Source organism: Larus michahellis, chromosome 11 (assembly GCF_964199755.1).
Source record: "Larus michahellis chromosome 11, bLarMic1.1, whole genome shotgun sequence".
NCBI classification, from domain to species: domain Eukaryota; kingdom Metazoa; phylum Chordata; class Aves; order Charadriiformes; family Laridae; genus Larus; species Larus michahellis.
The window spans coordinates 15145569-15173258 of NC_133906.1; the positions used below are offsets into that span (position 1 = coordinate 15145569).

The following is a 27690-nucleotide window of genomic DNA, read 5'->3' on the forward strand; positions in this document are numbered from 1 at the left end:
TGGACGCAGGGGGGCGAGGACGGGGCGGAGGCCGTTACCGGGGCCGTTGCCGTGAGGGGGATGGCGGACGGCTGCCCGTCCCTGCCCGTTCCAGGTTCCCGCCCGTTCCAGGTTCCCGCCCGTTCCGCTGCTGCGCCCTCCGGCCGCCAGGGGGCGCTGCGGCGGGCGGCGGGCAGGAAGTGGCGGGGAGGCGCAGCTTCCCGCCGCGCCTCTCGTCGTCCCGGGCGCTGAGGCGCGGAATGGCCGCCGCCGTCTAGCGTAGGGCCCCGCGCTGCTGCCGCCATGGGCCGGGAGTCCAGGTGAGGGCAGCCCAGGCGCCGCCGCTGCCGTTCGGCCGGGGCTCGCTGCTGCCTCGGGTTGCGGCGCGGTGCGGGTGGCTGCGTGTGGGGGGAACAAAGGGCGGCGGCGGGTACGCTGAGGGCCGCACGGCAGGCCCCGGGGCCAGGCGCGGCGCCGGAGCGAGGGACTGGCTCTGAAGGCAGGGCTACGTGGCTCGGGGCTCCGGGACGGGCTTTAGGGGCCCATCCGAGGAGGGTCCGCGCTCCCCCGGGGAGCTGCCGGGCCCCGAGGAGCGTCCGGGCCCGGCTGCGGTGCCTGGTGTTGGGTCTGAGGGGCCGGGGCCGACGGGCGCGACCCCCTGAGCCGCTCCGAGCCCACCGGGCCTCGGCTGGCTTGTTTTGAAATAATCGCAATGACATAATTATCTGGCTAGCCTTTGATTTTTGTTGTTTGATTGTTTGTTGTTTTTTTTCTTCTGGATTAGTTTTTTTTTTTGTTTGTATCTAAGTTTGTGCAGGATCACATATCTTTTGTCCTCCTGTAGCTGATATAAACACCCTGATCAGGTGGAACCGACTCGGCAGTAATGTCAGCGTGTACTTTGGCTCAGGTGGAGCCGTGCTGCCAGGTGGTTTGGAGCTGACGACACTTTGCAGGCTTTAAACCAGCTCCTTAATTTGCACGTGTCTCTGTCTCCTAGTTTAATATAACCATCAGATTTTGACACTAGAACCGTGACACAGTAGTCCTCGCGTGCAGTTATCCCTACCCTGTAACAGTTACCTAGATCCGTAAGTGAGATCTATACCGAGAGAGGCAGATGAGTTGAAATTTTAACAACTGCCTTGAGTTCAAATTAGTGATTCGGTGAAAAGCAGGGTTCTCCCACGGATGTGCCTAAATTAGTTTCAGACTAGCTGGGGCAGCAGTTGTTGCCAGCAGGACACCGTTAGGGACTCCAGCTGTAAAATCTGGGAACTGAACGCCAAACAGCTGGCACTCAAGCCAGCAGGACTCCCTTGCTTATCACAGCACAGCTTTTCTTCTGATAATGACAAGTTTTGTCTGTTTGGGCTAAAAATAATGTTAAAAGTGGGTTTAAATTCATGTTAATTATCTATTTTAATACCTGCAAAAAGTTTTAGAAGTGAAGAAGAGGTAAGAGGGTGGGAGTGCATGCCGGGTGTGGTGGGCTGGACATGTTGGAGTTGATGTAAATAAACGTTCATCAGGCTAGGGCTTTTGAAGCCTGAAATCATATACTTAGCTTTATTGTACACCATAGAAAAAAAACTAAAAAAATAAAAATTTTAGTTTTCTAAAATGCGAAGTTTAGAAAAGGGGGGAATTATGGAACAGATCCTGTGGCATTTTGTGACAGAAATGGGAAAGGAACTGGAGATATCTAAAGCTGACAGATGTTCTTTGCATTCAGTTATACTGCTGATGGGCTGTATATGGATATCATGCTGCTACTGTACTGATTCCAAATGTACATGGTACCTGAGTATACCGAAGTGCTGAAATAAACTATGTTATTTTTAGTGCCTATACTGTTGTAATACAACCCTGCCTGGCAATGACGGAAGGGAAAGAAGGACGTGGGGGGCTTCTGGTCTTGTCTTCTCTGCTTCTTCCTGCTTCCCAAGCCTGGCTGCTAGGCTCGTCAGGAGAAAGCGTCTGGGGGTCCTGGGCTACAGGAGGGTGAACGAGGGAATTATTCTGGCGGGGTGACTGAAAATCAGGAATTGGAGGAAGAGGAGATGGTCGTAGTCAAGTCCCTCTGTGACTTGTACTCTCATCTGAAGAGTGTCCTAGAGAATTCCTAGCCCTTCTCTCTCCCACAGTGTGGTTGGGATAAGAGAGCATTAATGAGGGGAGAAAAGGAGACTCCTATCTCCATCACGCACACCCCCTCAAGCCTTGCTAACTTTTTAAAGCATCTGTTGTGATGTTCAATGGTGTTACAGAATTTCTTTTGATGTCAGCATCATAAAGGCATTGGCTGTCGCTGTGTCACATATCCTCAGGGTTTTATGTTTCTTTAATTGCAGTTTTACAGCTTTTCCATTGAGCAGAGGTATCATTTACCTAGCTTACCTGAATAAAAGTTATATGTTGTATAAAAATCAACAAAGAACAATTTTATTTGTTTGATTTTGAGATAGTTTCAGAGAGTCTTTGTCTTTTCCTATGTATAATGGAAATGGGTGGATTTCTAAAAAGGAAATTGTTCTTGATGTTCTAGTGTTCACATGATGTACTTATAGTAGTACCTGAAAACCAAAACAAAAATATGACCAAGTAATCCCTCTAATTTCAGTGTTGTTAGGAGTATGCATATATTAATCAGTTTGGCAAGATGATAACAAAAGTTTAGAAATTTGAAAAGTCCAAAAATTTAAGATAATTCTTTTTGGCCTGTCCACCTAAATATAACAAATATCCTGTAACTGTAAATTGTTCTTACGCTCATGTTCATCTTTTTTTGTGAATTTACGATGCAGGCATTATCGAAAGCGCTCTGCGTCACGTGGACGCTCTGGTAGCCGTTCCAGAAGTCGTTCTCCATCTGACAAAAGAGGAAAACGTGGAGAAGACAGACGCTCTAGAAGTAGAGATCGAGAACGTAGACGTGAGAGGTCACGCAGTAGGGACAAGAGAAGGTCTCGATCGCGTGACAGAAAGCGTCAAAGGTATGATTTATCAATTCCAATCAAAGTAGATAAAAATGCCTGATATCTGAATATTGATGTTCTTCCACTGTAATTAGTTACTTTGCTGTTGTTTGTGATAGATTTTACTATCCTTAACGTTTTTGCTTATTAAATGGTTTCTACCTGCTGGTGCTGGACTTTGTAAGCTCTTAGTGATCTTGATGATTGTTGGATTCCTTTTACGGAATCACGGAATCTTCAGAGTTGGAAGGGACCTCTAGAGATCATCTAGTCCAACTCCCCTGCTAGAGCAGGATTGCCTAAAGCACATCCCTCAGGGCTGCATCCAGGCGGGTCTTGAAAATCTCCAGAGAAGGGGACTCCACAACCTCCCTGGGCAGCCTGTTCCAGTGCTCTGTCACCCTCACTGTAAAGAATTTTTTCCATGTATTTGAACGGAACTTCCTATGTTCTAGCTTGTGCCCATTGCCCCTTGTCCTGTCACTGGGAACCATTGAAAAGAGCCTGGCTCCGTCCTCCTTAAACCCACCCTTTAGATACTTGTAAACATTAATCAGGTCCCCCCTCAATCTTCTCTTCTCCAGGCTAAAGAGTCCCAGCTCTTTCAGCCTTTCCTCATAAGGGAGGTGCTCCAGTCCCATAATCATCTTGGTTGCCCTACGCTGGACTCGCTCCAGTAGTTCCCTGTCCCTCTTGAACTGGGGAGCCCAAAACTGGACACAGTACTCCAGTTGTGGCCTCACCAGTGCAGAGTAGGGGGGGAGAATGACCTCCCTCGACCTACTGGCCACAGTCTTCCCTATGCAGCCCAGGATGCCATTGGCCTTCTTGGCGACAAGGGCACACTGCTGGCTCATGGATAACTTGCTGTCTACCAGGACCCCCAGGTCCTTCTCCTCAGAGCTGCTTCCCAGCATGTCCACCCCTAACATATACTGGTGTTTGGCATTCTTCCTTCCCAGGTGCAGGACCCTACACTTGCTTTTGTTGAACCTCATTAGGTTCTTCTCTGCCCAGCTCTCCAGCCTGTCCAGGTCACGCTGGATGGCAGCACGGCCCTCTGGAGTGTCGGCCACCCCTCCCAGCTTGGTATCATCAGCAGACTTGCTGAGGATACACTCTGTCCCCTCATCTAGGTCATTAATGAATATATTGAACAAAATTGGTCCAAGTATTGACCCCTGAGGGACACCACTGGTTACAGGCCTCCAACTGGACTCTGTGCCGCTGATCACAACCCTCTGAGTTCTGTCACTCAGCCAGCTCTCGATCCACCTCACTGTCACCTCATCTAGCCCATACTTCCTCAGCTTCCTAATGAGGATGTTATGGGAGACAGTGTCAAAAGCCTTGCTAAGGTCAAGGTAGATGACATCTACGGCTCTCCCCTCATCCAGCCAACCCGTTATAACATCATAGAAAGCTATCAGATTGGTCAGGCATGATTTGCCCTTGGTAAATCCATGCTGACCACTTCCAATAACTTCCTGTTCCTCTACGTGTTTGGAGACAACATCCAGAATGAGTCGCTCCATTACCTTCCCAGGGACAGAGGTGAGACTAACCAGCCTGTAGTTCCCTGGGTCCTCCTTCTTGCCTTTTTTGAAGATTGGAGTGATGTCAGCCTTCCTCCAGTCCTCAGGCACCTCTCCTGTTCCCCATGACCTTGCAAAGACAATGGAGAGCGGTCTAGCGATAACATCTGCCAGCTCTCTCAGCACTCACGGGTGCATCCCGTCAGGGCCCATGGATTTATGAATGTCCAGCTTGGCCAAGTGGTCTCTGACCTGGTCCTCCTCAACTAAGGGAAAGTCTTCCTCTCTCCCGACCTTCCCCCTTGCCTCCTTTACAACCTGTTCCTCAGTAGCAGGCTAAAATTATACTGTCATCATGTGCTAAATAAATACAATTTTGTTCTGTGGCAGACGTTCAAGAAGTAGAGAAAGGGAACGGAGCCGAGAAAGAAGAAGATCCCGGAGCCGAGAGAGGAGGCGCTCTAGAAGCAGAAGTAGAGGTAGACGGTCTCGATCCTCCAGTCCAAGCAAGAACAGGAAAACAGAAAACAGGTATTTGCATTCTCTAATTACAGTCAATGTCATAGTGACAAAATACCATAAACCTATTGGTAGCATGGAGGGAATCATCAGGCAAAGCTTTGGTTTGTAGAACAAGGAGGATATTATGTCAGTGTTCTGTTATGATCTTTTCCCATTGCTTAATGTGTCTAATGCAGTTTGTTGTGAGAATGTTTCTGTAAAAGAAAAAGATCCAAGTTGTGGCAGCTAAAAAAAGCAGTTCACTTTAAAGTTAAGACTGAACTTCATTCTGAAAGTTTTGTAGTGCTTCATTGTTGTCTTGGGTTCCAGTATCAATAAGTAATGTTTTGTGTCCCAGCATGTATGCCCAAATTAATAAAGTACAGGTGCACTCTAGCACAGGCATTATGTTAAAGCATAGCTTTCTTTAAACTTATAAGTTACTAGAGAACAGTAAGTTTTAGTTACCAGATTTTCTCCAATGCAGTGTTCTCAGTGATACGCTGTATCATTTTCTTTCTCAGATAAAGCACGTTATTTCTTTGGAAACACACAGGGCTTTTGAAAAATGTGACTAGGATAGCAGCAGGGGATCTATAAATGGCGTCGTGGTGACATCTAGAACAGGAATTTATAAACTGTTGTAAGTGCCACTGATTGTACCTGAGTTCAATGTTTCCTCCATTCTTTACACAAAAGGTGGTCTAAAGAATGTAAGCCAATAAAGTTTCGAATCTGTTTTTTTAAATTATATTTGTGCACAAAAGTAAAATATATAGTGTAACACTTCAGAGAAGCTCAAGAATTTGCTTTGGTAAAGACACCACTTGTTTTTCTGCTGTGTGTTTAATTCTGTGATTGTGCTTATTGCTGCTATCAATACGGATTTGACAAGTACTAGTCTTAGGGGTTTGCAGTCGAATGAACTGTCTAGTAAATAGACTTAGTAAAGAGATGAACCTTGAACTCTTTTAGATGTTGACTTTAGAAATGTGTAAAAACTTATACAGGTTCTTTTAAATATATTTTAATGGAATTTTCAGATATAATTACAAACCGCATATAATCATGTTATACTGTAAAATGAGTGGGAAGTTCGTAAGTTGTCACAGCAGTCTGTATAAAGAATAAGCAGGTTGATGACAAATCTAGAAATTGTGAGAAGCTGGACTCTCAAAATACTTCGGAATAAGCACATAGTTTGTATTAGAGCACCCCAATTAAAAAAGGCTTAATGAGACTTAATTGGCTAAAGTCAATTTTACATTTATTATCATGAGTTAGAACATGTTTGGTTTGGATGCATTTTTTTTTCTTTGTTTTTTTTTTTTTTAAGTGGAAGCAAGTAAGGATAATAAAAATCTGTGATAAATGGGTTTTGTATTAAATGCAATGCTGCACGTTACATTTGAGTTACATGAGTAGCTTTTCCCAGGGAGAAGTGTGTTTATGTCTTTCAGTCAGTACTGTATGCCCAGGGGAACGTTCACACTTCCATGGCAAGATGCTAGATCACTTTACCTTTCTCTAGAAATTCAACAAACAGGAAATTTTTAGTATCCCTTTTCTAACTGCAGTCTTCAAGGAGGTGTAAAATAAACTGCAGAAGCACTAGAGTATCAATTGAAAGTGTTCTGGAAATGAAGTTTGCAACTTCCTTCTGTAAAGAAATGAGAAGACCAGAACCAAAGGATGTGAATTGGTGGATTGCAATAGATTCTACATTTCTGGTAGTTGAAGAGAATATAATTGGAAAGATTAAACCATTAAATGGAAAGATTCTCTGGGAGGCAGTGTGCTTTGTAAGGTATTTGAAAACATAAACCTGTACAGGGTGTTGATAGTTCTGTCTCTATCCAGCTCATGTGTATCCTCCCCCTGAGAAAAGCTGTAATGTTCTAAGAAATGTTTGATCTTACCTTTCAGATCAAGATCTAAAGAAAAGACAGAAGGTGTTGAAGTTTCCAAAGAAAAGAAAAAAGACAAAGATGACAAAGAAGAAGAGAAGGATAAAGATGCTACCACAAATACTGTGGCCACTGAGGTAGAAGCTTTTAACGCTTATAAATTTAAAAGATAGAACTTAAACCAGGAATTAAGTTAGCCACAGATCACTATATTAACAAAATAAAACCTGTCCTTAGAGCTGGAAAAAGTCCCCACTGAATGAGAGAGTATTCTCTTCAGTAACACAGACCCCTGTCATGGGATATGCTCCCAGTTCTTGGCGTAAGAAATATTCTTCTCAATTCAAGATCTGGAACTGCTTACACCGCAAACCGCAGACAAATGTGAAGGATCGCTCATTTTTCACATATTGGTTATCAATAAAGGAGCTGAATTTTTTTTTTTTGGGGGGGGCCTCTGGACCCAGCCAGGAATCAAAGAACAAAGGGAGAGGGAAGCTCACTTTGCCTTGTTCTGTGACATAAAAAGATGTATCTAGAGGAAGAATTCCCAAACTAGCAGTTTAGCTAACTGGTCTAAACAGCACGTTGTTACTAACCCTCCGTTGTTAATAGTGGCTGCACGGTCAGTGAGAGCTCCCCAGGCATCAGTCAGTCACAGGCTTTTGTACTAGAAGGACTTCTGGAAGTACAGGGTAATGTGATTATTCTTTAGTCTTTTATGGATTAAGGGCTAAAATGAGTTGAAACTTGCTGGTGTGAGCTACAATATTTTTTTCTAGTAAATAAAGGAAAGTTTCATTTGCTATTATCTTAAAAATAATATGGCAGCTACTATCATGAAAAATAAAATAGTTAACTGCATTTCTTATTTGAAAATGTTATAGTTGATGTTAGTATTTTTCATTTGCTTCTGTTGTGATAAGTTTGTGGATGTCCAGTCTTTCATGGCACGCTCACACAACAGTTATGTTTGTTTGAAGAAGCATAGGCTAAAGCCAGTGGCCATTAGTTGTCACTATTTGCTTGGTTTTTATCATAGAATTTTGATCAGAACAAACTAGAAGAAGAGATGAGAAAACGAAAAGAAAGAGTGGAGAAATGGAGGGAAGAACAACGCAAGAAGGCTATGGAAAACATAGGAGAACTGAAAAAAGAAATTGAAGAGATGAAACAGGGGAAAAAATGGAGTTTAGAAGATGATGATGGTATTTAACGTTTTATATATAACAGTTAAAATACTTTTGTTCCTAATAATATTTTCATAACATTAAAGCATTTAATTACTCTTCAGAATGTGAACTATAGAATAACAAAGGCTTAAATCTGGTCATGGCTTCAAATGAGATACAATTGAGATTAACAAACTGGAGAGATCTGTATGATGAAAAATTTTATAGTCATAAAACTGGACTGTAATTATTTGGGTAGACTAATAACACACGTGAGCACTTTTATCTTTCCCTGTCTCATTCTCATCTTTCTTGCTTGTATTAGATGATGAAGAGGAAACTGCAGAAGGAGAAAAAGAAGGCAATGAGGTTGAAGATGAAGAGTTAGATCCTTTGGATGCTTATATGGAAGAAGTAAAAGAAGAGGTCAAGAAGTTTAATATGAGAAGTGTGAAAGGTGGAGGTGGGAGTGAAAAGGTAAAATCGCTTAAAATTTCTTATCTTTGTCTTTTAAAAATAGCTTTCTGTTTTAATATCAAAATGGCTTTGGGAAAAAAGGAGGGAAGGTGCAAAAAAGCAAGAAGTTAGATGTGCTTAATGTCTGGTTGCCTTAGCTTTTATTGCCTGGTGTTTTTATCAAGCTGTTTTATCAAGCATTATTCTGATAAAATTTTGCTGAAGTAAGTGGGGAAAAAAACCCAACAGTATAATGCATTCAGAAGTATAAATATTCTATATATTTTATGCAGCATGTTTTTTTGTTTTATATGATAGCGCAATAATTTTTCTTAACTGTTCTTTGTAGAAATCCGGACCAACTGTTACCAAAGTAGTAACCGTGGTGACAACCAAAAAGGCAGCTGCAGAGTCAGAAAAGAAGAAAGGGGAGCTCATGGAGAACGACCAAGATGCAATGGAGGTAATGGAAGTGTCTTGTATTTCTACTATGAAAAGGCAATGTGCTTCTTATAAGGGACATGAGAATGAGTATAGTCCTGGGATTTTTCCATCTCCTAGGAGATAAACATTTAGTTGTTTAATTTGCAGAACCATCTTCACAAGATTTATCGTTTTGCGCACCTTCTTGTTACTTGTACTGTTTTTTTTCAGAAATCTCCTTCGCAGCTCTATTGTTCAGAGGCAGTGTTATACAGATGGGAACTGAATGAGTGCATCAGGTTGTCTGGCTTTGTCATTGTTATTAATGTGACTGGGCTGGTGTATGTCACATGTAGTGTGCGTTCAGTTCACATTACTGAAATTGGGCAGGCATTCCTGGTGATCCCATGTGTGAATGACCCATGAGCTAGTATAGTGTTTATGTGTGCAGCTGCTCAGTCTGCATGTTCAGTCACGTGTATCTAATCTGAAAAAAAATGGAGTTTGTGTGTTACATTTCTGCTGAATTTATTTGTAAGTATAAATATATTAATTTCCAAAACACCTGTAAGTTATGGATCTCAAAACACTTCATAAATCATAATGAGACGTCTCTTTTAGCACAAATGAGGTAGATGTTTTCATTTTACAGTTAAGGGAACAGTAGAAAGGAGCTCGATTCTGCCTAGGGCTACAAAACGCTATGCCAAGACATGTGTTCTAGTAGGCAGCACCCTCAACCAGTAAATAACAAATATGTTTTAGTAGGAAGAGGTGGTACAGTTAGATAACTCTAAGCTGCCCTCTCCGTTGGAACTGTGACTGCAGTGGGATGCAAATCAGTGGTATGCTGTCTATTGAATGTAGTGGGGATTTTTGCCTTAGTATTTTCCTCTTTCTATTGTATGGCAGTGATTATTTCTAAATGATTACAAGGTTGGTCTAGTTAATACTCATAAAGTCAAGAAGGTGATACGGAAAGTTAAGGTTTGGGAGAAACATAAAAGAAATAGATCAAAGAATAGTTGGGACTCTCAAACTGAGAGTGGGTTTTCAGTATCTAGTCTGAAAGGATAAGGAGTAACTGTTGCTTCTGAGTAAAGTTTCTCTAGAAATGAAAAACCAGAGCCTCTCAGAATACCATTCACACTAATTTACACACAAATTATAATCTATACAGTATTCCTCAGAAGAGGAGGAAGTTGATCTTCAGACTGCCCTGACTGGCTATCAGACCAAGCAGAGAAAGCTGCTAGAACCAGTGGATCATGGAAAGATAGAATATGAACCTTTCAGGAAAAACTTCTATGTTGAAGTACCAGAACTAGCTAAAATGACTCAAGAAGGTAAGGACAAACACAACCAGAATACCTTGGGTACTATTAAAGAAAGGAGTGATGGATTTTGATGTGCAAAGAAACAGCAAATTCTTTTGGAATATAAAAAGCATTTGGAGCAACTTCATATAGAAAAACACTGAATTATTGAGATCACTACTATTGATAACTTCATATAAATATCTAGGAGGTTTGATGAAAAAATTTATCTGAGTCCTTTCCATCTACCTCCTGTGTTTATGTGTAACAAACTAAAAGCTGTTTTTATAGTGGTGATAAAATTAGTATCTCATATTCAGGGACGCATCAGGAATATTTTGTTCAAGGTAGTAGAGAAATGTCAAGTTTGACTGTGTTGTAATGCAAACTCTATTTCAGAGGTGAATGTGTACAGGCTGGAGTTGGAGGGAATTACAGTCAAGGGAAAAGGCTGCCCTAAACCAATAAAAACCTGGGTACAGTGTGGTATTTCCATGAAGATTCTCACTGCCCTCAAAAAGTAAGCAAGCACTTTATGAACTGTATCAGGCTTGATTTTGTTCACTGTGTTGAGTCATATATTTATGAGAAAAACCTTTTTCTTCATTGTATAATGCAACATGCCCATGTTTGTAGATGTCACGTATACCGTCATCAGAGTGTTTATCACTTGGTATTGAAATATAGTTACAAACTAGTCCTTCTGCCATTTGATCACGTGTTTGCTGCTTGTTTTTATACTGTAGTTTTTGATTGGCACTGATATATATATATGTAAATATGAATATGCAAATTTTTTCCAGCATGACACTGTGATTCACATCTGTCAAACCTGATTTTGTTCTTGAAATATCTTTTTTCCCCTCTCTTTAAGACATGGCTATGAAAAGCCCACTCCCATTCAAACCCAGGCCATCCCAGCAATTATGAATGGACGTGACTTGATTGGCATTGCTAAAACAGGAAGCGGAAAAACTATTGCATTTTTGTTGCCCATGTTCAGACACATTATGGATCAGAGAGCATTAGAAGAAGGAGAAGGTCCCATAGGTACAAAGCTTTTATTTTCAAAATTGCTATTTAAATAAATAAAACCTCAAGCATATGATTTAGAATGGTCTTCAGTTCTTCTCTTGGTTATAGGGGGGAATGCTTACTTACTAATGTCCATTAATGAGTGACTTTTAAAAATTTAGTTAATGATCACCATGCTGTTTAGTGATGTTTGGGACCACTGTGCTGTCTAACGTTGTTTCAAGAGCACTTGAATGTCCATATATCTGGAAGGGAGATGTTACTCTTGATTTGAAACTTTGACCAGATTTCTACTCCATTCTCATACTGTCTTCATTCTCTTTTTCATGAAACTACGTTTTTAAAAATACATATAAGTAAATTGCTGTAAACATCATTACCAAAGATGAATTTTTGTTGTATAAATAACAACGTCTCTTATGTTACAATGTATGATGAAAATGCTTTGCTTTTCAGCTGTCATTATGACACCTACTCGTGAGTTGGCTTTGCAGATTACCAAGGAGTGCAAGAAATTCTCAAAGACACTTGGACTTCGAGTTGTGTGTGTCTATGGAGGAACAGGAATCAGTGAACAGGTACGCAAAAGACATAGCTTATTGTCAAATAACTCTTGAACTTAATGTTAGTTAATGTCACTTTTGCAGTGAATTTAGTTCCTTCTCTTTTCCATAAAGCCTTCGTGATGGATTTTCGCTGTATGAATGGTAGTAATGCAAAAGCTTAAGCATTTGCATGTAACTTAGCTTTAAACGTACTGATCTTCTTGAAAATTCTCAAATATGGTCCTTGAAAGTTTCAGACTGTTTCTTTTTATCTATATACTGAGAATGGCAGTAATTAAGCTATTAGTGGAATGTGATAGTTTGAATGTTATTGAGAAGCTATATTTTTATGAGGGTTCACCTCAAGATAACAAAAGCCAGAAAATGTTAACTTTGATTTATTGCATTATCACATATTGCATGTTAGAGTCATTTAGAAATTAATTTCAAGTCTGCCCTCCCCACCTGCCTGGCTTCTGGAATCAACAGGACTTTGAATTTCTGTGATGGAACACGGTTTATTTAGTATCAGTTGTCCCTGATATAACATTTCTTATAGGCCCTTAACCGTATAAAAGTCACATCACCATTATAACTGCTTCAAGTGGTAGTAACTTAGCTTGTCAGAAGTTACTCTTTTGGAAAGCAAAGTTTTCCAAAGACTTAAAGAAATTGCCAAGTAAAATCTTTACATAGATTTACATTAGTAGAACAGCTGTATTACAGTGTGTGTTGTTTTCTTTTTTGCAAGGTGATACATGTTGTGTTTTTTAAAAAAACAAACAAACAAAAAAAGCAAAAAAAACCCCATTCTAATATTTTTTTTACTATTTTTAAAAATCAGATAGCTGAACTCAAAAGAGGTGCTGAAATTATTGTTTGCACACCTGGGCGTATGATTGACATGTTAGCAGCTAACAATGGTGAGTAGAAAACCTTTTCCTATGGAGAATTTTTTATATTTGTTGTGTAATTCTAACAAATTCAAAAGATCATGTATTTTGATAAATGGTCTTATGGAATTTTCTTATATCTCTTCAGGCTGCACTGTCTAGCTATTGAGAATATATAGCACTAATAATAGGTTTAAACACATATTGGTTTGACTTTTTGGGGGAGGACAGGAAATACTACATTCTTGAAGAGTTTCTGAGAATGTTTATCATTGTTAAAATGTGCTGGTCCAAATTTTTTAACTTCAAGTCATTTAGATAAAGGTATATGTAACAGTCGTTTATTTTGTCTGCCTGTTGATCTTTTATTATTGCTAGCATAGCTCAGCAGTTACCCACTGTTACTTAAGGGTCTCTGACTCTGCCTTTATCTGTTGGTTTTAAAAAACACAACAGACTAAGAAGCCCTCCCTAAATAACTGTTCAAAAGTAAAAGAACTGACCTTACATCAAATATTCAGATTGATTAAACTGAGCCACTGCAGCTTTAAGAGGTTTTGTCCTAGTGTAACCATTGCATGCTTATTAGATAAAGTTTTATTATTAAATTATTCCACATCAAAACCTCTACTAAACTGTTGACATTATTTAACTTCTGTGGAAAAAGTACCTTCAAGACATATAGAACTGGGCTTCCAAGACTTAAATCATCAAAGGTAGGTACATTAATGCTGTTCCCAAGTAATTTTACAAAGTTATTATTTGGGGATGAAAGTGTTAAGATGTTAAATAGATATGTAGATTTTAAGAAATATTTATTTTGTTCCTTAAGTATGAATTCCATATCTTAAAAAAAAAAAATGCAGCGCTAAATCTCTAAAAAATAATTTGAGGATTCGGCTACAATTTGCTGAAGCTGAAAGGACCGAATTCTACTGTAGTTTGATAGGCACAAGTCTGAGTGATAGTTGTAAAAAATGTGAAAAATCTGTTCCATTCTGAGAGCATTTCACACTGTCACTCCACTGTTGTTTGGAACTGAATGTGTTCACATGTTTATAGCGTTTGAGAATATGGTTTTTACATCCTTGAGTTAAATCCTTCCCCTGAAAGGGATTCTCTTAGCTATTTGTTTGGGAAGGGTGATAATTATCTTGTCCATCATAATTTCAAAATGTTCACAGATACACAACTTGCTTATTTTGTTTCCAGCTGTCCCAGAGTTTGGGGTGGTTCTTAATTTTAAATTTAGTAGTGTTACTGGGTAGGTTTTCATCTTTATATATTCATTTTGAAAAGACTGCTTACTCTGTTTTATGCATATTACTAGCAGTTACCTAGAATTAGTATGATTATCCTCAAATAGTTATTTCTAGCTCCAAGGAAGCATTACAGATTATATGTATAAAAGGAGTTTTTCTGAGGCTGCAACAGTTAGCACTGGACTTTGCCTTCCACACATGCGCTGTAATCTCTAATATGTTTTTTTCTAGGTGGCGCTGTCAGATAATGGCTGATGTGGCTCCTTGCTTCATCTCAGTCTTAGTTTTATGATGTGTTTTGGCGAGGGCAGTTTTCTGAATTTTACAGGTTCTTCTGGCCCTATGATGGTATGCAAGAGAAGAGTTTGACAAAATAAAGGGCCTTGTGCATACTTACACGTTTCCCAGAATGTATACGTGATTAAAATGAGAACATTAAAATTCACATTTAGTGAATTTTTTTAAAAAAATAATTAATGTCACTTAGAAGATAGTGAGACTATATAACATTTTTTTAAAAAATTATTCCTGAGGGAAACTAGATTTCCATTTGATTTTGTTTCCCATGTGTTTTTTCCTCTCCTTTCGCAGGTCGGGTGACAAATCTCCGTAGAGTCACGTATGTTGTACTTGACGAAGCAGACAGAATGTTTGACATGGGTTTTGAGCCTCAGGTAATTAATGATATGAGTGATATTGCCACAAGATGTTATTTTCCACTTTAAATATTTTGCAATGCTACGTTATTATTACACTGCCAATGAGTGTCAAAAAGATGTGCTGCATATGGACAACAGTTTAACTGACTCTAATTTTTCTGTTATCTTCACAGGGCTTGTTTTCAAGAAATTTTTATATAGCTTAGATTTTTCTCTAAAATAATATTTTCTTCGTACACACTTGTTTTGGATACCTGTGGCCATGCCGTAGCCCTGTGCAGTCCCTTGATGCAGGTGTCATATGAGTAGTTGTAGCCTGCTTATGAAGTCTTTGATGTCTCCTGGCAATGTCGTGCAGGAGACAGGAACAAAATGTTGGAAATGCTGGTGACAAATTACTTGCGGTCATCTTTGGACATCCACGACTCTTTCAGTTGTCATCAGGCTATATTGTCCTCCAAAACTAGGAAAATTCCTTTATTTTCTCTCTTGAGCTGTAGGGTTTCTGCTGCGTGTCAAGATTTCTGCTGGGCTGTTGTCATGTTGCTTATTGCCACTCAAGCTTCCTTTCAAATCCAGCAAATTTTGCCTGTCTTCCAATGCCAGCTCCTAGGTCCCAAGAGGAAATCTGTAAAGAAGTGTTTTGTAGTCTATGTAGTGCAGATACCACTTAACTTTAAAGATGACAGCTCTGTACGTGCATGAGGTTCAATTACAGCTTGTGGGTATTAACGGGGAATGTTCTCTTAAACCAGGTTATGCGCATTGTAGACAACGTCAGGCCTGATCGTCAGACTGTCATGTTCTCTGCTACTTTTCCCAGAGCTATGGAGGCACTAGCTCGGAGAATCCTAAGTAAACCGATAGAAGTGCAGGTTGGAGGCAGAAGTGTTGTCTGTTCTGATGTGGAGCAACACGTTGTGAGTATCACACATCATCTCCCTTGCCTACCTTCTCATTTGCTTGCAAAAGATTATTTCTGGCAATATTTAATATAAACCAATACACCCACAGAGCTTTTATTTTTAGAAGTTTAGTTACCTTATTAAACATGAACTAAACATAAACTAACTCCCTAATTTGCAAATGCAATGTGATAACTTTTTTTTTAACTTGGTTTTATACCACTGATCTGAACAGCAGTTTTGCCACTAGCTATGGAAACAGCCTGAAAAAGTCATCTGTTCCTGATTTTTATTTTTATGCTCCCTTAATGTGTTTAATGACTTAAGATATAATTTATACTCTTTCTACTTTGCTTTTGTATCTCTTTTTCCAGATTGTCATAGAAGAGGAGAACAAGTTTCTGAAGTTACTGGAGCTACTGGGACACTATCAGGAGAAAGGATCGGTTATCATATTTGTAGATAAACAAGAACACGCTGATGGGTTGTTGAAAGATTTAATGAGAGCCTCTTATCCTTGCTTGTCTCTTCATGGAGGTAATCTGTTCCTGTATAGTACCAATTATTATTTCTTCATAAGCGGGTTTTGCTTTATAATTGCAGAAGATATTTGTCTCTTAATTTGAAATAGACATGATAGTTTTCCGTAATCACTCTTTATTGTTCCCTGTGAGATGTCATCAGATGCCGAATCATGTCTCTGTGCAACAGGGTTGTGACTGAGAGTTAACACCTCTCAGGGAATATTACTAACTACTTGCTATTGTAGAGTAGTGAATGCCATTAGGGGAGTATTATATGATATTTTTATTTGAGATTCCACAATAACAGCAGCTGTTGTTTCACTTTTCTGCCATCAAGTAGTAATCTAACAGAAGTACTTTAGTAGCAAGAGGAGGAAATCTCTTTAGAATATGGTCCATCCTGGAATGTTTTAGGACTTTCTCTATATAATGCTTTTAAATCACAGTAACTAATAAGTAAAAAAACAACATTCATTTAGTGCAACTATGGAAGAGGGAGAAATATTCTTCTTCTTCTGAGATTTCTCTTGCCTTTTGAGAACAGACAAAGCCTCCAGATGAGGTCTCAATTGAATATAAGAAGTCAAATAGAAAATCATATTAAAGAAACTTTTGAGGATCTTGGTACGGGAAAACATCTTTTTGTAGTGGAAAAACTAAAAGTTTTGTTATTATGGATAATAGCCTAAGAGATTTATTATTCTAGATAATGTATTGTAATTTTATTTGCTTAGGCTTTCGGTTATTTGAAGTTGGAGGATGTTTTGACCTGTGTACAAATTCTTTTGGCTCAAAGCAGAGCTTTATAGTTAACTGCTTTGTCTGCTTTCTTGCAGGTATTGATCAGTATGATAGGGACAGCATAATTAATGATTTCAAGAATGGAATTTGCAAACTTCTGGTGGCCACATCTGTAGCAGCAAGGGGCTTGGATGTAAAACAATTGATGCTGGTGGTCAATTATAGCTGTCCCAACCATTATGAAGATTATGTGCACCGAGCAGGCCGAACTGGACGAGCTGGCAATAAAGTATGTATAATTAATTGCCTCGTTTGGTTATTACTGAAAATTTTTCCTTATTTATTGCTTGATCAAGGTGTTCCCAAGGAATAGCTGCAGAGGGAGTAGTTTACGTTATTGGTGGGAAGAGGATTTTCCTTTAGAGTGCATCTACGGTTTTTGAGGAGTCGTGTAAAATGTACTCTGAATTTTAGCACTGTGAAAGTTGGAAGTTACATGTTCTTCTGATGTATGAATGTTCTTTTAAATCCCATTTGTGGCTGAAAAGTTGTGTGTTTTTCACTGTTGGAAATGTGCCCTACTAAATTTATAAGATTTTATTTTCCAAACTTTTAACTATGACAAGATTGAAAAGAAAGACTTCAGTTTCTGCCATCTGTGGTTGATTACCTCTGTATCAGCTTCCTGGGAAATCATGTTATTCGTTCTACAACCCTGCTAAAAAAAGTTTATGCATTAATATCATGGTTACTTTTATTGACCAGAACAACAGCACAAGGGTGCTTCAATAAATTTAGAGATAAAGTGCCTTTAGAGATTTTTCTTTATTATCTTTTAAATTAATTTTGACCAGGGGTATGCGTACACATTCATTACGGAGGACCAGGCACGGTATGCTGGTGATATCATTAAGGCTTTGGAATTGTCTGGGAATCCAATTCCTACTGATTTGGAGAAGCTCTGGGCTGACTTCAAAGACCAACAGAAGGCTGTGAGTAATTCTTTCTTCTGTGGAGGGCTTTGGTCTGGGTTTAATGTCTGTGCACGTGGGTCCAGCTGTACAGTGTACATACATGAGTCACCTCCCTGACTTCCTTGAGAACACATATGTGTGCTTAGGTAAGTGTGTAAGTGTTTTCAGGGTTGGGATCTTGAATGTCATTTACAAGGCTGTTCTTGAGGATTTAAATATTGTCATCTGGTATGTCATAGAGAAATGCCTACTGTATAAGGGCACTTTGGCTTTTATCAAAGTTCGCATAAAAGGTAATTAAGTTCTTTCACAGAATTTGTGTTGTTATTTCTAGAGCTCTCACCATCAGAGGATTTTGCTCATGCTGAGAATAGTGACTTCAGAGTTTTTCCAATATAAAAACTGGAGGGTTTTTTTTTTTACTGCATTTGAAAAGCATTGAAAATGTATACGTACAGAAAATCCTAGTAACGTAGTGTTTCTATCTGCTGAATTAACGTAGCTTTTTTAATTGCATTTCATTGTAAGAGACAGTTTTTAAATTTGAAGAGCTTTCTAAATGTGCTAGGATTTGTTCATTTCAAATAAATAACTTCAAAATTATTGGTATAATTCTGTTATCTTATGACACTTGGAACTGGGATTTTAAACTTCTGCATGTTTTTTTTTCAGGAGGGGAAGTTGATTAAGAAAAGCAGTGGATTCTCTGGCAAAGGTTTTAAATTTGATGAAACAGAACAGGCTTTGGCTAATGAAAGAAAGAAGCTACAAAAAGCAGCTCTTGGCTTGCAAGATTCAGATGATGAAGATACAGCTGTTGATGTAAGCACCTGAAAATAAGATTTAAGTTGCTTAAGAATTTCCAATGTATTTGGTTTTTTCCCCAGTAGGTTACCTAACACGTTGCAGAATGCATGGATTTTTGTTAGTTCATGTCCTGCGCTACTGCCTTAGTTAAATTCCCTGAGTAGATCTGTTGTATTCTTCGATACAAAAAATACATAGCTATGAAGATGAAGATCTGTGAAGGTCTTGAAAGTCTTTCTGACTTACTGGTATTTTATACTTAATATATGTAGTTACGTAAATGACACAGAAATTCTCTTCTTTGTAATACTAATCTTGCTTAAGTTAAATAGAACGGTTGCCCTCAATTGCAAACTTTTTTTTACTTAAAATGTTTTAAAGAAATTCTTAGTCGTCTTTTCTATTTCTAAATCCTTATTAGATTCCTTTCTTAATGTTTGTTAGACTCCTTTTCGTGACCTTGGAAGTAAGCACTATGTTGAAACTTTTTCCTGGTTATTAGGTCATCTGTTCCCTTTGTGGAGTCGTAGTTCTGGGCAGGCCTCTGCCATCTATACAAGATTTATTTCTTTAAAAGCATGTAAACTAAAAATGCACCTTAGTGTTTTCTCTCTTTAGGATGATAAGGTTATCTAATGGTAAATGCAGTGATCCAATAATTGTTATTTTCTTTAGATCGATGAACAAATTGAAAGCATGTTCAACTCAAAGAAAAGAGTAAAAGACATGGCAGCACCGGGAACATCAAATGCTCCTACACCATCAGCTGGAAACGCAGAAAAATTGGAAATTGCGAAAAGATTGGCTTTGAGAATCAATGCCCAAAAGAATCTTGGAGCAGAAGCACAAGTATTGGTGCCCTTCCACTTTAAGGTCAGGCTCTTTACAGAGCAATTTTTTTTCTTTTTCTTGTCTTCCCCCTCCCCTCCCCCCCCACAAAGGCTGTTCAGTTCTTTGTTCTGTGGCTGCCATTTTATTTAGTGTTTCTGCACACTAATAATAACATGCTGCATTATGTAGTTCATTTGTGCTGGGCTAATTCGGTTAGAAGTTGTAGGATTTGTAATTGAGCTAATATGATAATAAGATTTAATACAGAACTGGAAATGCTTTGTCCGCCCTGTCAAAGAGTTACTTCATTATGGGTAAAATTACACAATTAGGTTCTGTCAGCTTTAGCAGAGTTGGAGGACATCTTTGTCTGCTTCAGCATGTGATATACAGTCCATTTAGGGTTAGGTTAATGTGGTCTGGATGTCCAAAGGTATTTTGAGCTGAATACAACAGACCAATAAGATCTTTTCTATGCAGGTGTGAAGTTATTGAGAGGAAGGAAAGAGAAGTTTGGAGAATGTATGTGTTAAGTGGACGATTGTATTACAGAGAAAGCTTTAACAAAACCCATGTTGGTTTCTATAAGACTTCTTTTGGCTGCCTTATTCTCAACACGGACCTGTTTGGTTTTTTTTTTACAGGATGTGATGCAGCAGGCTACAAATGCTATCCTGAGAGGAGGCACAATTCAAGCTCCTACTGTATCTGCCAAGACCATTGCAGAGCAGCTGGCTGAAAAAATCAATGCTAAGCTCAATTATGTACCCATAGAGAAGCAGGAGGAAGAGAAACAAGATGGAGGACAAAATGAATCCTTTAAGAGATATGAAGAAGAATTGGAGATCAATGACTTCCCACAGGCAAGTAACCATTTTGCTATAATCCAGTGTATATGACCGTTATTTAACAAAGGCTATCTTCATAGCTTAGACTACGATTATACCAATAAAATATTTTTGTCTCTATTTGTTATTATACCTGATGGAAGTTACTACATTATCTGTGATTACTTCTCAGCTTACAGATACGCAGTGCTTTGGACATAGTCCAGAGAATATCAGAAAAGCAAATATTCCTTATCATACAAAATCTTTTCACCCTCTGCCACTGACTTCTTTCATATCCAAATCTTTGACACTGTCTGGCATTTTATTTCAAAGGCCATACTAGTGTGACTGATAATGCTCTTTGCTTTTTTTATTACCTGAGTATTTTTGCCATTCAGAATATTGCTGCTGTAGTCTACGTCATCTGTTATTCTGACGGTTTATATTCCACAATATCAAGCACAAATTCCTTGTATTTGTCTTTGAGGCTCTCCCCATGTTCACCTTATTTTATCAAGTTGTTGTTTTATTAGTTCATTACCCTTCCCTCTTAGAAATCCTTAATTCTTATCCTAAGTGGTTTCTCATTCGTAGAATCTGTTCTAGATTTTATAATTTTGCTAAGGATCCTTCTAGCTCTTTACGAATGCACTTGCTAGGTACAAAGCTTTGCCTTCACACCAAGGCAGCGTGAGCTTCTCCAGTCTTGTCTTGAGTCCTCTAACTTTGAACGCCAGAGCTCACCACGACAAAAATATTGTCTCCATCTACAAGTAACTTACAACAATCTACTAGATACTTTCTAGTAATGTCATTGTCTAAATTAATGGGATGCATTTATCATAATAAAGTACTTTTGAGGATATTGTAGAGATTTGGGACAATTTGTACAGGGTTCTGAAAAACAACCGGCAGTGTTTATTCCTTAGGATTTATTTATGGAGGTTTTAAGGTTTACTTATTTTTGTCTTTAACCAATGAACTGAGTAGAAATAAATAGCATTTATTTTCTTAAAGGGAAGTACTTGCAGCTGTTAACAGTATATGTTTGCTCTTGAAGTCTATTCCTGTACAAAAAGTGCTAAATAAAATATTTGAGTGCTGCTTCAGAAAATCACAAGAAAAAATTACAAGTTTTAAACTTTCAGTGTAGCAAAACAGGAGATCTTTAGCCTTCTTGCTTCAATAGTACTATGCATCCTTTCTCTTTTCTCCTTCTTCCATACTTTTTATCTTGCTGACACAAGAGGCAGATTTTTTAAAAATATACTTGTATAAAAAATAACTGGCTAGAATTTCAATCTGCATTTTTAAAGCAGAGCGCCGTGACTGATTTTCACAGTGCAGTCTTCATGTTCTTTGTCTAAAATGTCAACTAACCTTTGGATTGCGATTTTGTGTGATGCCGTTCTCATTGTTGATCCTCCCCTTATCCCTTTCCTTGTAGACTGCCAGATGGAAAGTTACCTCCAAAGAAGCACTGCAGAGAATCAGTGAATATTCTGAAGCTGCTATTACAATCAGAGGAACTTACTTCCCTCCAGGCAAAGAACCCAAGGAAGGAGAACGAAAGATTTATTTGGCTATAGAAAGTACGTATTCTTTTTAGAAATGTTTCAATGAAAGATATGACTCTAGTTTTGTAATTAGTCATGGATTCTCTACAGTCGCAGTGTCTGGGTGCTCAGTTACAGACCCACTGTCGTTACTTTGCAAATTAGTATAATTACTAAAGAAACAGTCGTTTATCTTAATACACTTTGTCAGATGATCAATGGGAATCACAGAGATGCTGCTCCTGAGAAGACTGACCTGCCACAGAACGGCAGCAAACGTGTGGAGTCAGTTTAGTGGAGACAAAAAGGAAAAAAGAAAAAAAAATAATCAGAATAAGCACAAAGATGTCTGTGCCAGTGTGAAATAAGGAAGAAAATGGAATTGTGGGTTTTAGCTGTTAAAGGTATAAGGAATTACATCAACTACTACAAAAACTTTGCAAATCTCATTATGATTAAGTTGAATTTTCCTTAAAGAAACCTCTAGTTTCAGATATTTCTGAATACCGTCACTTATGACTGTCTGTTTTCATTATCTTTCTTACAACCGAAAACAGGATAACTGGCAGTCTGTACAATACTAGAGTTTTCTTCAGTAAATAGTTAGGAAATTCAGCAAGTTTTGCAGTGTTTCTGGAAATGGCCAGCAGTGTTTGTTCTGTAGGCTTGACATATAGAAAGTGTTGAAGATGGTAATGTTTTTTTGTCTTTAGGTGCCAATGAACTGGCTGTACAGAAAGCAAAGGCAGAAATCACACGACTTATAAAAGAGGAGCTCATCAGATTGGTGAGTGGAATATCTAGAATGCAGAGGGAAAGTGCCTTAATTTATGCTTTATGAAATTGATTTCTACAAATGTTGACACTGGCGTATGTTTTTATTAATATTAGGGACTGGAGCCTATAGATCTCCAAAACACTGTTTCATTGTGAACAGCCTAGAAAATATATTACTGTGTTCAGTCGGGCAGACATACGGCTGTTAGCCAGCCAGCAGATGGAGATAACGCATTAACAGAGCTTTTTGACTGAAGACCCCTTAAAGAGTTAGGCCCAAATACGTTTCCTAATTTCAGCACCATCAGGCAGGGGGGAGAAGAATTATTCCCTTCATTTTAATATTTCATATGTGTTGAGAGATTTGTTTTGCCGTAGCTCTACAGCATACCCAGCTGATAATCAGCTGTGTTCAACATACTCTGTTGCAAATTAAGACTCTTACAAATTAAGATATTGTCTTGAGAAATACTATTTTGAGTTCTCTGGTTGAAGAAGCCTCAGCTTTCTCTAGAATAACTTCCAGTGATACTACGTAAGACTTGCCGGTGTCTTTTTTTGGCTTTTTCGCTTAAGTAGCCTTTCAAATCAGCAGTCGATTCCAGTGGTCCTGCCCTGCTGAGCCATTATTGGTAGTTACATTTCTTTTACAAAATTGTTGACCTCCCCATAAAAACGTTTTCCAAAGGAAGGAGATTGCTAAGGAACTGCTTATTCACATGTAATCTGGATTTATTATTAGTGGGGCTCTTATTACAATTCATTTATGCATTTTCACTTTTAACTGTGATTATTCTCTCGTTTATTTGCAGCAAAATTCATACCAACCAACCAACAAAGGAAGATACAAAGTTCTATGAGTTTTTGGAGTTATCTGTCTGCCAGTGGCTGGTGCGTGAAACTTTGTGGCTTCTGTTGTTTTTGCTGTTTACACTGCTTATTGTAAATTAAGAATTTTTTATTTTGTCTTGCGGACATTTTTTAACAGAAAATTGATACTTGCTGAAACATCTTAATTCTCTCCACTACAGTTATCAGTCTTAAAGCAGACCAGTTTTGGCAGAGCATGATTTCATTTAAAAGTGCAGTTTATATACTTTTTGTCATAAAGAATATAAAATAAAACATTTTAATTTTCCTGACAGACTATACTGTTAAGTAAATTAAACAATGTTGGGATTTGTGTTGGAAATTGTTAGAATGTACCCACTTCACATTGTGGGGATGGTTCACACCGTATCAGTTCATACTGGAAAAATGATAAAACCCAAATAAAGGCAGGATTTTCTCCTGATCCGTAGCATCTCTCTGGCTGGTTCCACACACTTCATTCCCTGTACAAATGTCCCCCTAAGGTCAGAGAGTCTTGCGGTGATCAGAGTAGAGAATTTTATCCAGAAATACTTGAGGTCTGGTTTTAAGATCTTACGCTTTTCATGTCCCATTTTGTCTTTATCATCCAGGTAATAGAATAACTCTTCGGGGTTTTTGTAAACTGAAATGTTTTGTAGAATGAAAATAGTTTTCCTGGTTTTTTTTCTAAACATCAGAATTTTAGGATTTGATTTTTTTTTTTCCTCATTCTCTGACATAAGAATGAAAGCCTGTTTAGTTTAAAAAGAAACTCTCAGAAAAAAAAGAGAAACTTCTTTTGTAATGAAATACGACTGTCACTTTTTTATAGTGTTCTTATATATACATATAATGTGATTTTTTTCCCCCAGGGTTGTCGTCTTTGTTACTGTTAGGACATGGCTTTAAGTAAAAATGAATAATGATATTTATGAGTGAATCCCACAAATATTGACTATCATTGCAGTCAATAAGCTACTGGGACAGGCAAGACCTTTCTTTTTGAGGTCTCATCCCCATAACCATTAGTACTCACGATGGACACTTACTACTCTTAAGCATTTAACTTTGCTGTCTACTTATCTGGAGCCTGAGCAGTAGCAATTTGAATCGTCTCATTCTAGCCGCTGCGAGACTTTCAAGATGATGACTTTCAAAAGGACTTTTGTAGAAAGCTTTTCTTACCTGACACATCGAGAAGAAATGTGTCATTTTAAAACAGCTGTGTATATACTGCTTTAACCCTGGTGAAGACAAATCATACAACCTGCATCATGGCTGTATAAATTCACAACTTGTGTTTCTCAATTTCAGGTAATTTAAATGACTGTGTCTGTTTGCATACAACTGTCTGTTACTCTAATGTCAGTGTACCTTATTTGCAATACAGGAAAGGAAAGTAATGATTATACCAACTTAATAGTATACGTTTAGGATAAGACCAACAATACTTGCCAATATTAATACATTGAGTAGAACAAAGAGGAGCAGCACACACAATAACCCTTCTCAAAATTTAAAACAGAAATCTCAAACTAAAGCCCTTTGGCTCCCTTTAAATAATTCAGGTTTCCTTCTGTTAAGAACTGGGTTTTGATGTATTTCATACAACTTGTTTGTTGAATTGTCTAACTTTTGACAGTGTCCCCCCCAGCAGAGTGGCAGATTTTGGTGTATTTAATGAAGAGCACTTTCAAGTTTGGACAGTCTGACACTTCTTTAAAAATCTTGTTTCAAAATGTTCGTATATATATTGGTATCTCCTAAAAAAGGCATGATGGAGACATTTTTGTGATTTCCAGCTTTGCACTGTTGGATTTCAGAGATGCAACAATGTATAATCTTTAACTTCCTGGGGTTTTTAAATGCAATGTCAATATTCCTATGTTTTTTAAATTCCAGCAAAAATAAAAATAATTTCAATGTATATTTTTCAGAAACTGTCTTTCTGAATAGCTCATCTGTTTTCTGCACTTACGTTGCTTTTGCGTTTTTTACTGTGGCAGTTAACTTTGTACTTTTTGGAGCAGGGTGATGTGTACAGTAACTAGTCCTTGTGTTTTTCTGCTAGAAATGCAGTGAGATGCAACTCAGGCGCAGTTAAGAAGGTTGCAGTGAAGGAGTCTGGGCACGTGAAAACAGGAGAAGAAACTCAAATTAACAAATACACAAGGAAAAAAGAGTGGAAACAAGATGAGAGTAGAAGTTCGGAGAAGACACAATTAAGTAATGAAAAATGTTATATTTAGTGCTTTCCAAGTGTGTCCATGGATATAGACAAGATCTTTGTAAACACCATAGTTTGGCTGCTTTCCAGGGAATCTGCCCTGCACAGATTCTTGTCACCAGTAGTTGGAAGATCACAGGGGTCCTCTATTTCTTTTTTTCTTTTTCCTTTCTCTTTTTTTTTTTTTTTTTTTATGTACATAAGCAGAGCTTGTGCTGTTATCCGCTCAAGATGATATGCTACCAGCTTTCTAGGTTGCCTTATGCTTTCAGTGCTAGAGCAAAGAGCGGTATTCTGGGTGGATAAGTGATATAAGTATTTGATACTGGGTCACGAGCGAGTTTTTGCTTGCATTTCGCAGTACTGCAGTGTTGTCATCATGCAGTGGGGGTGGTGAGAGGTGATGCTCTGAGGTCCTGGCCCCAGCGGGTTCGTATCAGCACATCAAGCTACTCCCTGTATGTACAGGAGTGGGCAAACAGGCAGAGGTTTTTGCTCTGTGTCCTAGCCAGGAAAACAGGAGATGAGGACTAAATCCAATGTTCTGGGTGGGGAAAAAAATACTTCACAGCAAGATGAAAAATGTGTGCAATCATGGTTCAGAATTTTATACTATCCTAACTGTATTGCACATCATTGCCACCCTTGGTTCGTTAAATAGGTAGCTTAAGACCTAATTTACATGTTAGTCTTTATGCTGTAGAAGTTGTAACCAAAATGTAGTCAGGGTAGATCACAGCATGGCATGTTTCTGTAGCTGCCCATCCTGGCTGCTTGAGATTTTACTTGTACAGTTAATGCATTGCAGTTTATTCAAAGTGCATTTGGCTGCTAATTGAACAAAAGATTCTGAGGCTCAAAGCGCTATCTGTAGAAGCTTTACTCACTCAAGTCTTCCAAGTGGAAGACAAAAAAATAAAGATATTTAAGCAAAGCTTTACTGAAATTCTGCAATTGTAATAGTCCCATGTAAAACAAAGACTAAAGGCTGGATTTGGGGTCTTCCTAAAATAATAAGTAAAAGAATGCCAGAGTCTCAGGGAAAGAGAGAATGCACTTTGGTATTTCAGTCCTTCAGACATGTTTACATTTGTAAGAGATGTCTGTTACTTCAGCGAAACTAGTGGCAGGGTTAGAGAGGCAGGTACGTGTATCTGTGAGAACGGAGCCTCTGTAGCTTCCCAGAATTAGTTTTTAATTTTCTGCCATGGACACATACGACGGATGGTGTGTTGCTGAACACTTCTATTAAGAAAGCCTTTGCTGAAGACCTCTATTAAGAAAGCCTTTTCTAAATTTGCCTGAATGCCCTTAAATAGGCTGACGAGTTTCTTCTTGGAGCACAGGTTGGTGTAAAACCAGCCGGTGCCACGAGCTGACTCACAGCAAGTTTCGCCTGAAGGTCGTGCGCAGCCCCTCGCTGTACCCGAGCCTGAGCGCCGGGCCCCGTCTGCGCGTTCTGGTCTCCTCACGTGACGCTCCAGGAATGCTCTTTCCTTTGATTATTTTTCTTGACCCAGATCTCTTCCAAATATGGTCTCGGCTTAAACAAGCTTGTGTTCTTAGAGCTGGGGCATTTGCAGAAGAAATTCTGGCTTCCAGCTAACTGTGGCTGTATGGGGGGAGTGGAGGCGGAGAGCAACCTAAAAATGTAAAGATAAAAGGCGCACAGCTGGACTCAAATTTGTCCCAAAATGTACATTTTGTAAAATGTTTATACAAGGTTAGGCAGGAAGATTTGTTTTCATGGTTTTAGCGACAGTGGAAACAATTGTTTTTAAATAAATGACCATTAGTCTGAGTGATTGCCACCCAAACATTGCTTCTCTGAGACTTCTCATCTGAAACAGATTTAAATATTTTTCTTTAATCAAACTGAGAGATACAAAATTGTCAAGCAGACCAGAATAAGCAGAGGTAAATTAATTAGTATCTTGGAACTAAGTAGTTCTAGTGAGCTAAGAAATTAATAACCTGCTGTGGAGTAAGCATATGATTCTTAAGT

General features: G+C 38.6%; 1 protein-coding gene across 5 annotated transcripts; it reads left to right on the forward strand.

Annotated features, from left to right (window-relative positions):
* Positions 1-174: 174 nt before the first annotated feature.
* DDX46 (DEAD-box helicase 46) lies at positions 175-25690 on the forward strand. Of its 5 annotated transcripts, XR_012589541.1 has the most exons (25): positions 180-299; positions 2787-2975; positions 4883-5023; positions 6920-7037; positions 7943-8108; positions 8398-8549; positions 8878-8991; positions 10132-10297; positions 10667-10787; positions 11142-11317; positions 11759-11880; positions 12692-12770; positions 14594-14676; positions 15417-15581; positions 15941-16103; positions 16927-17120; positions 17686-17823; positions 18478-18627; positions 19288-19485; positions 20088-20306; positions 21721-21865; positions 22543-22616; positions 23419-23497; positions 24583-24772; positions 25530-25655. XR_012589541.1 is itself a non-coding variant. In XM_074604363.1 (24 exons), the coding sequence occupies exons 1-23, from the start codon at positions 283-285 to the stop codon at positions 23464-23466; spliced, it is 3138 nt and encodes a 1045-aa protein (XP_074460464.1). In that variant the 5' UTR covers positions 175-282; the 3' UTR covers positions 23467-23497; positions 24583-25385. The 5 variants fall into 5 exon arrangements, 4 of the variants coding, with proteins under 4 accessions (XP_074460464.1, XP_074460465.1, XP_074460463.1 ...); XM_074604363.1 differs by lacking the exon at positions 25530-25655 and having other exon boundaries at positions 175-299; positions 24583-25385; XM_074604364.1 differs by lacking the exon at positions 24583-24772 and having other exon boundaries at positions 25530-25690.
* The last annotated feature ends 2000 nt before the right edge of the window (positions 25691-27690 follow it).

What these genes read in the sequence shown, in the direction of transcription:
- DDX46 (XM_074604363.1), top strand. An exon ending in CTGATGTGGAGCAACACGTT is followed by an intron (nt 15,582 to 15,940) that starts GTGAGTATCACA and finishes CTCTTTTTCCAG; the next exon opens with ATTGTCATAGAAGAGGAGAA. An exon ending in AGATCAATGACTTCCCACAG is followed by an intron (nt 20,307 to 21,720) that starts GCAAGTAACCAT and finishes CTTTCCTTGTAG; the next exon opens with ACTGCCAGATGGAAAGTTAC.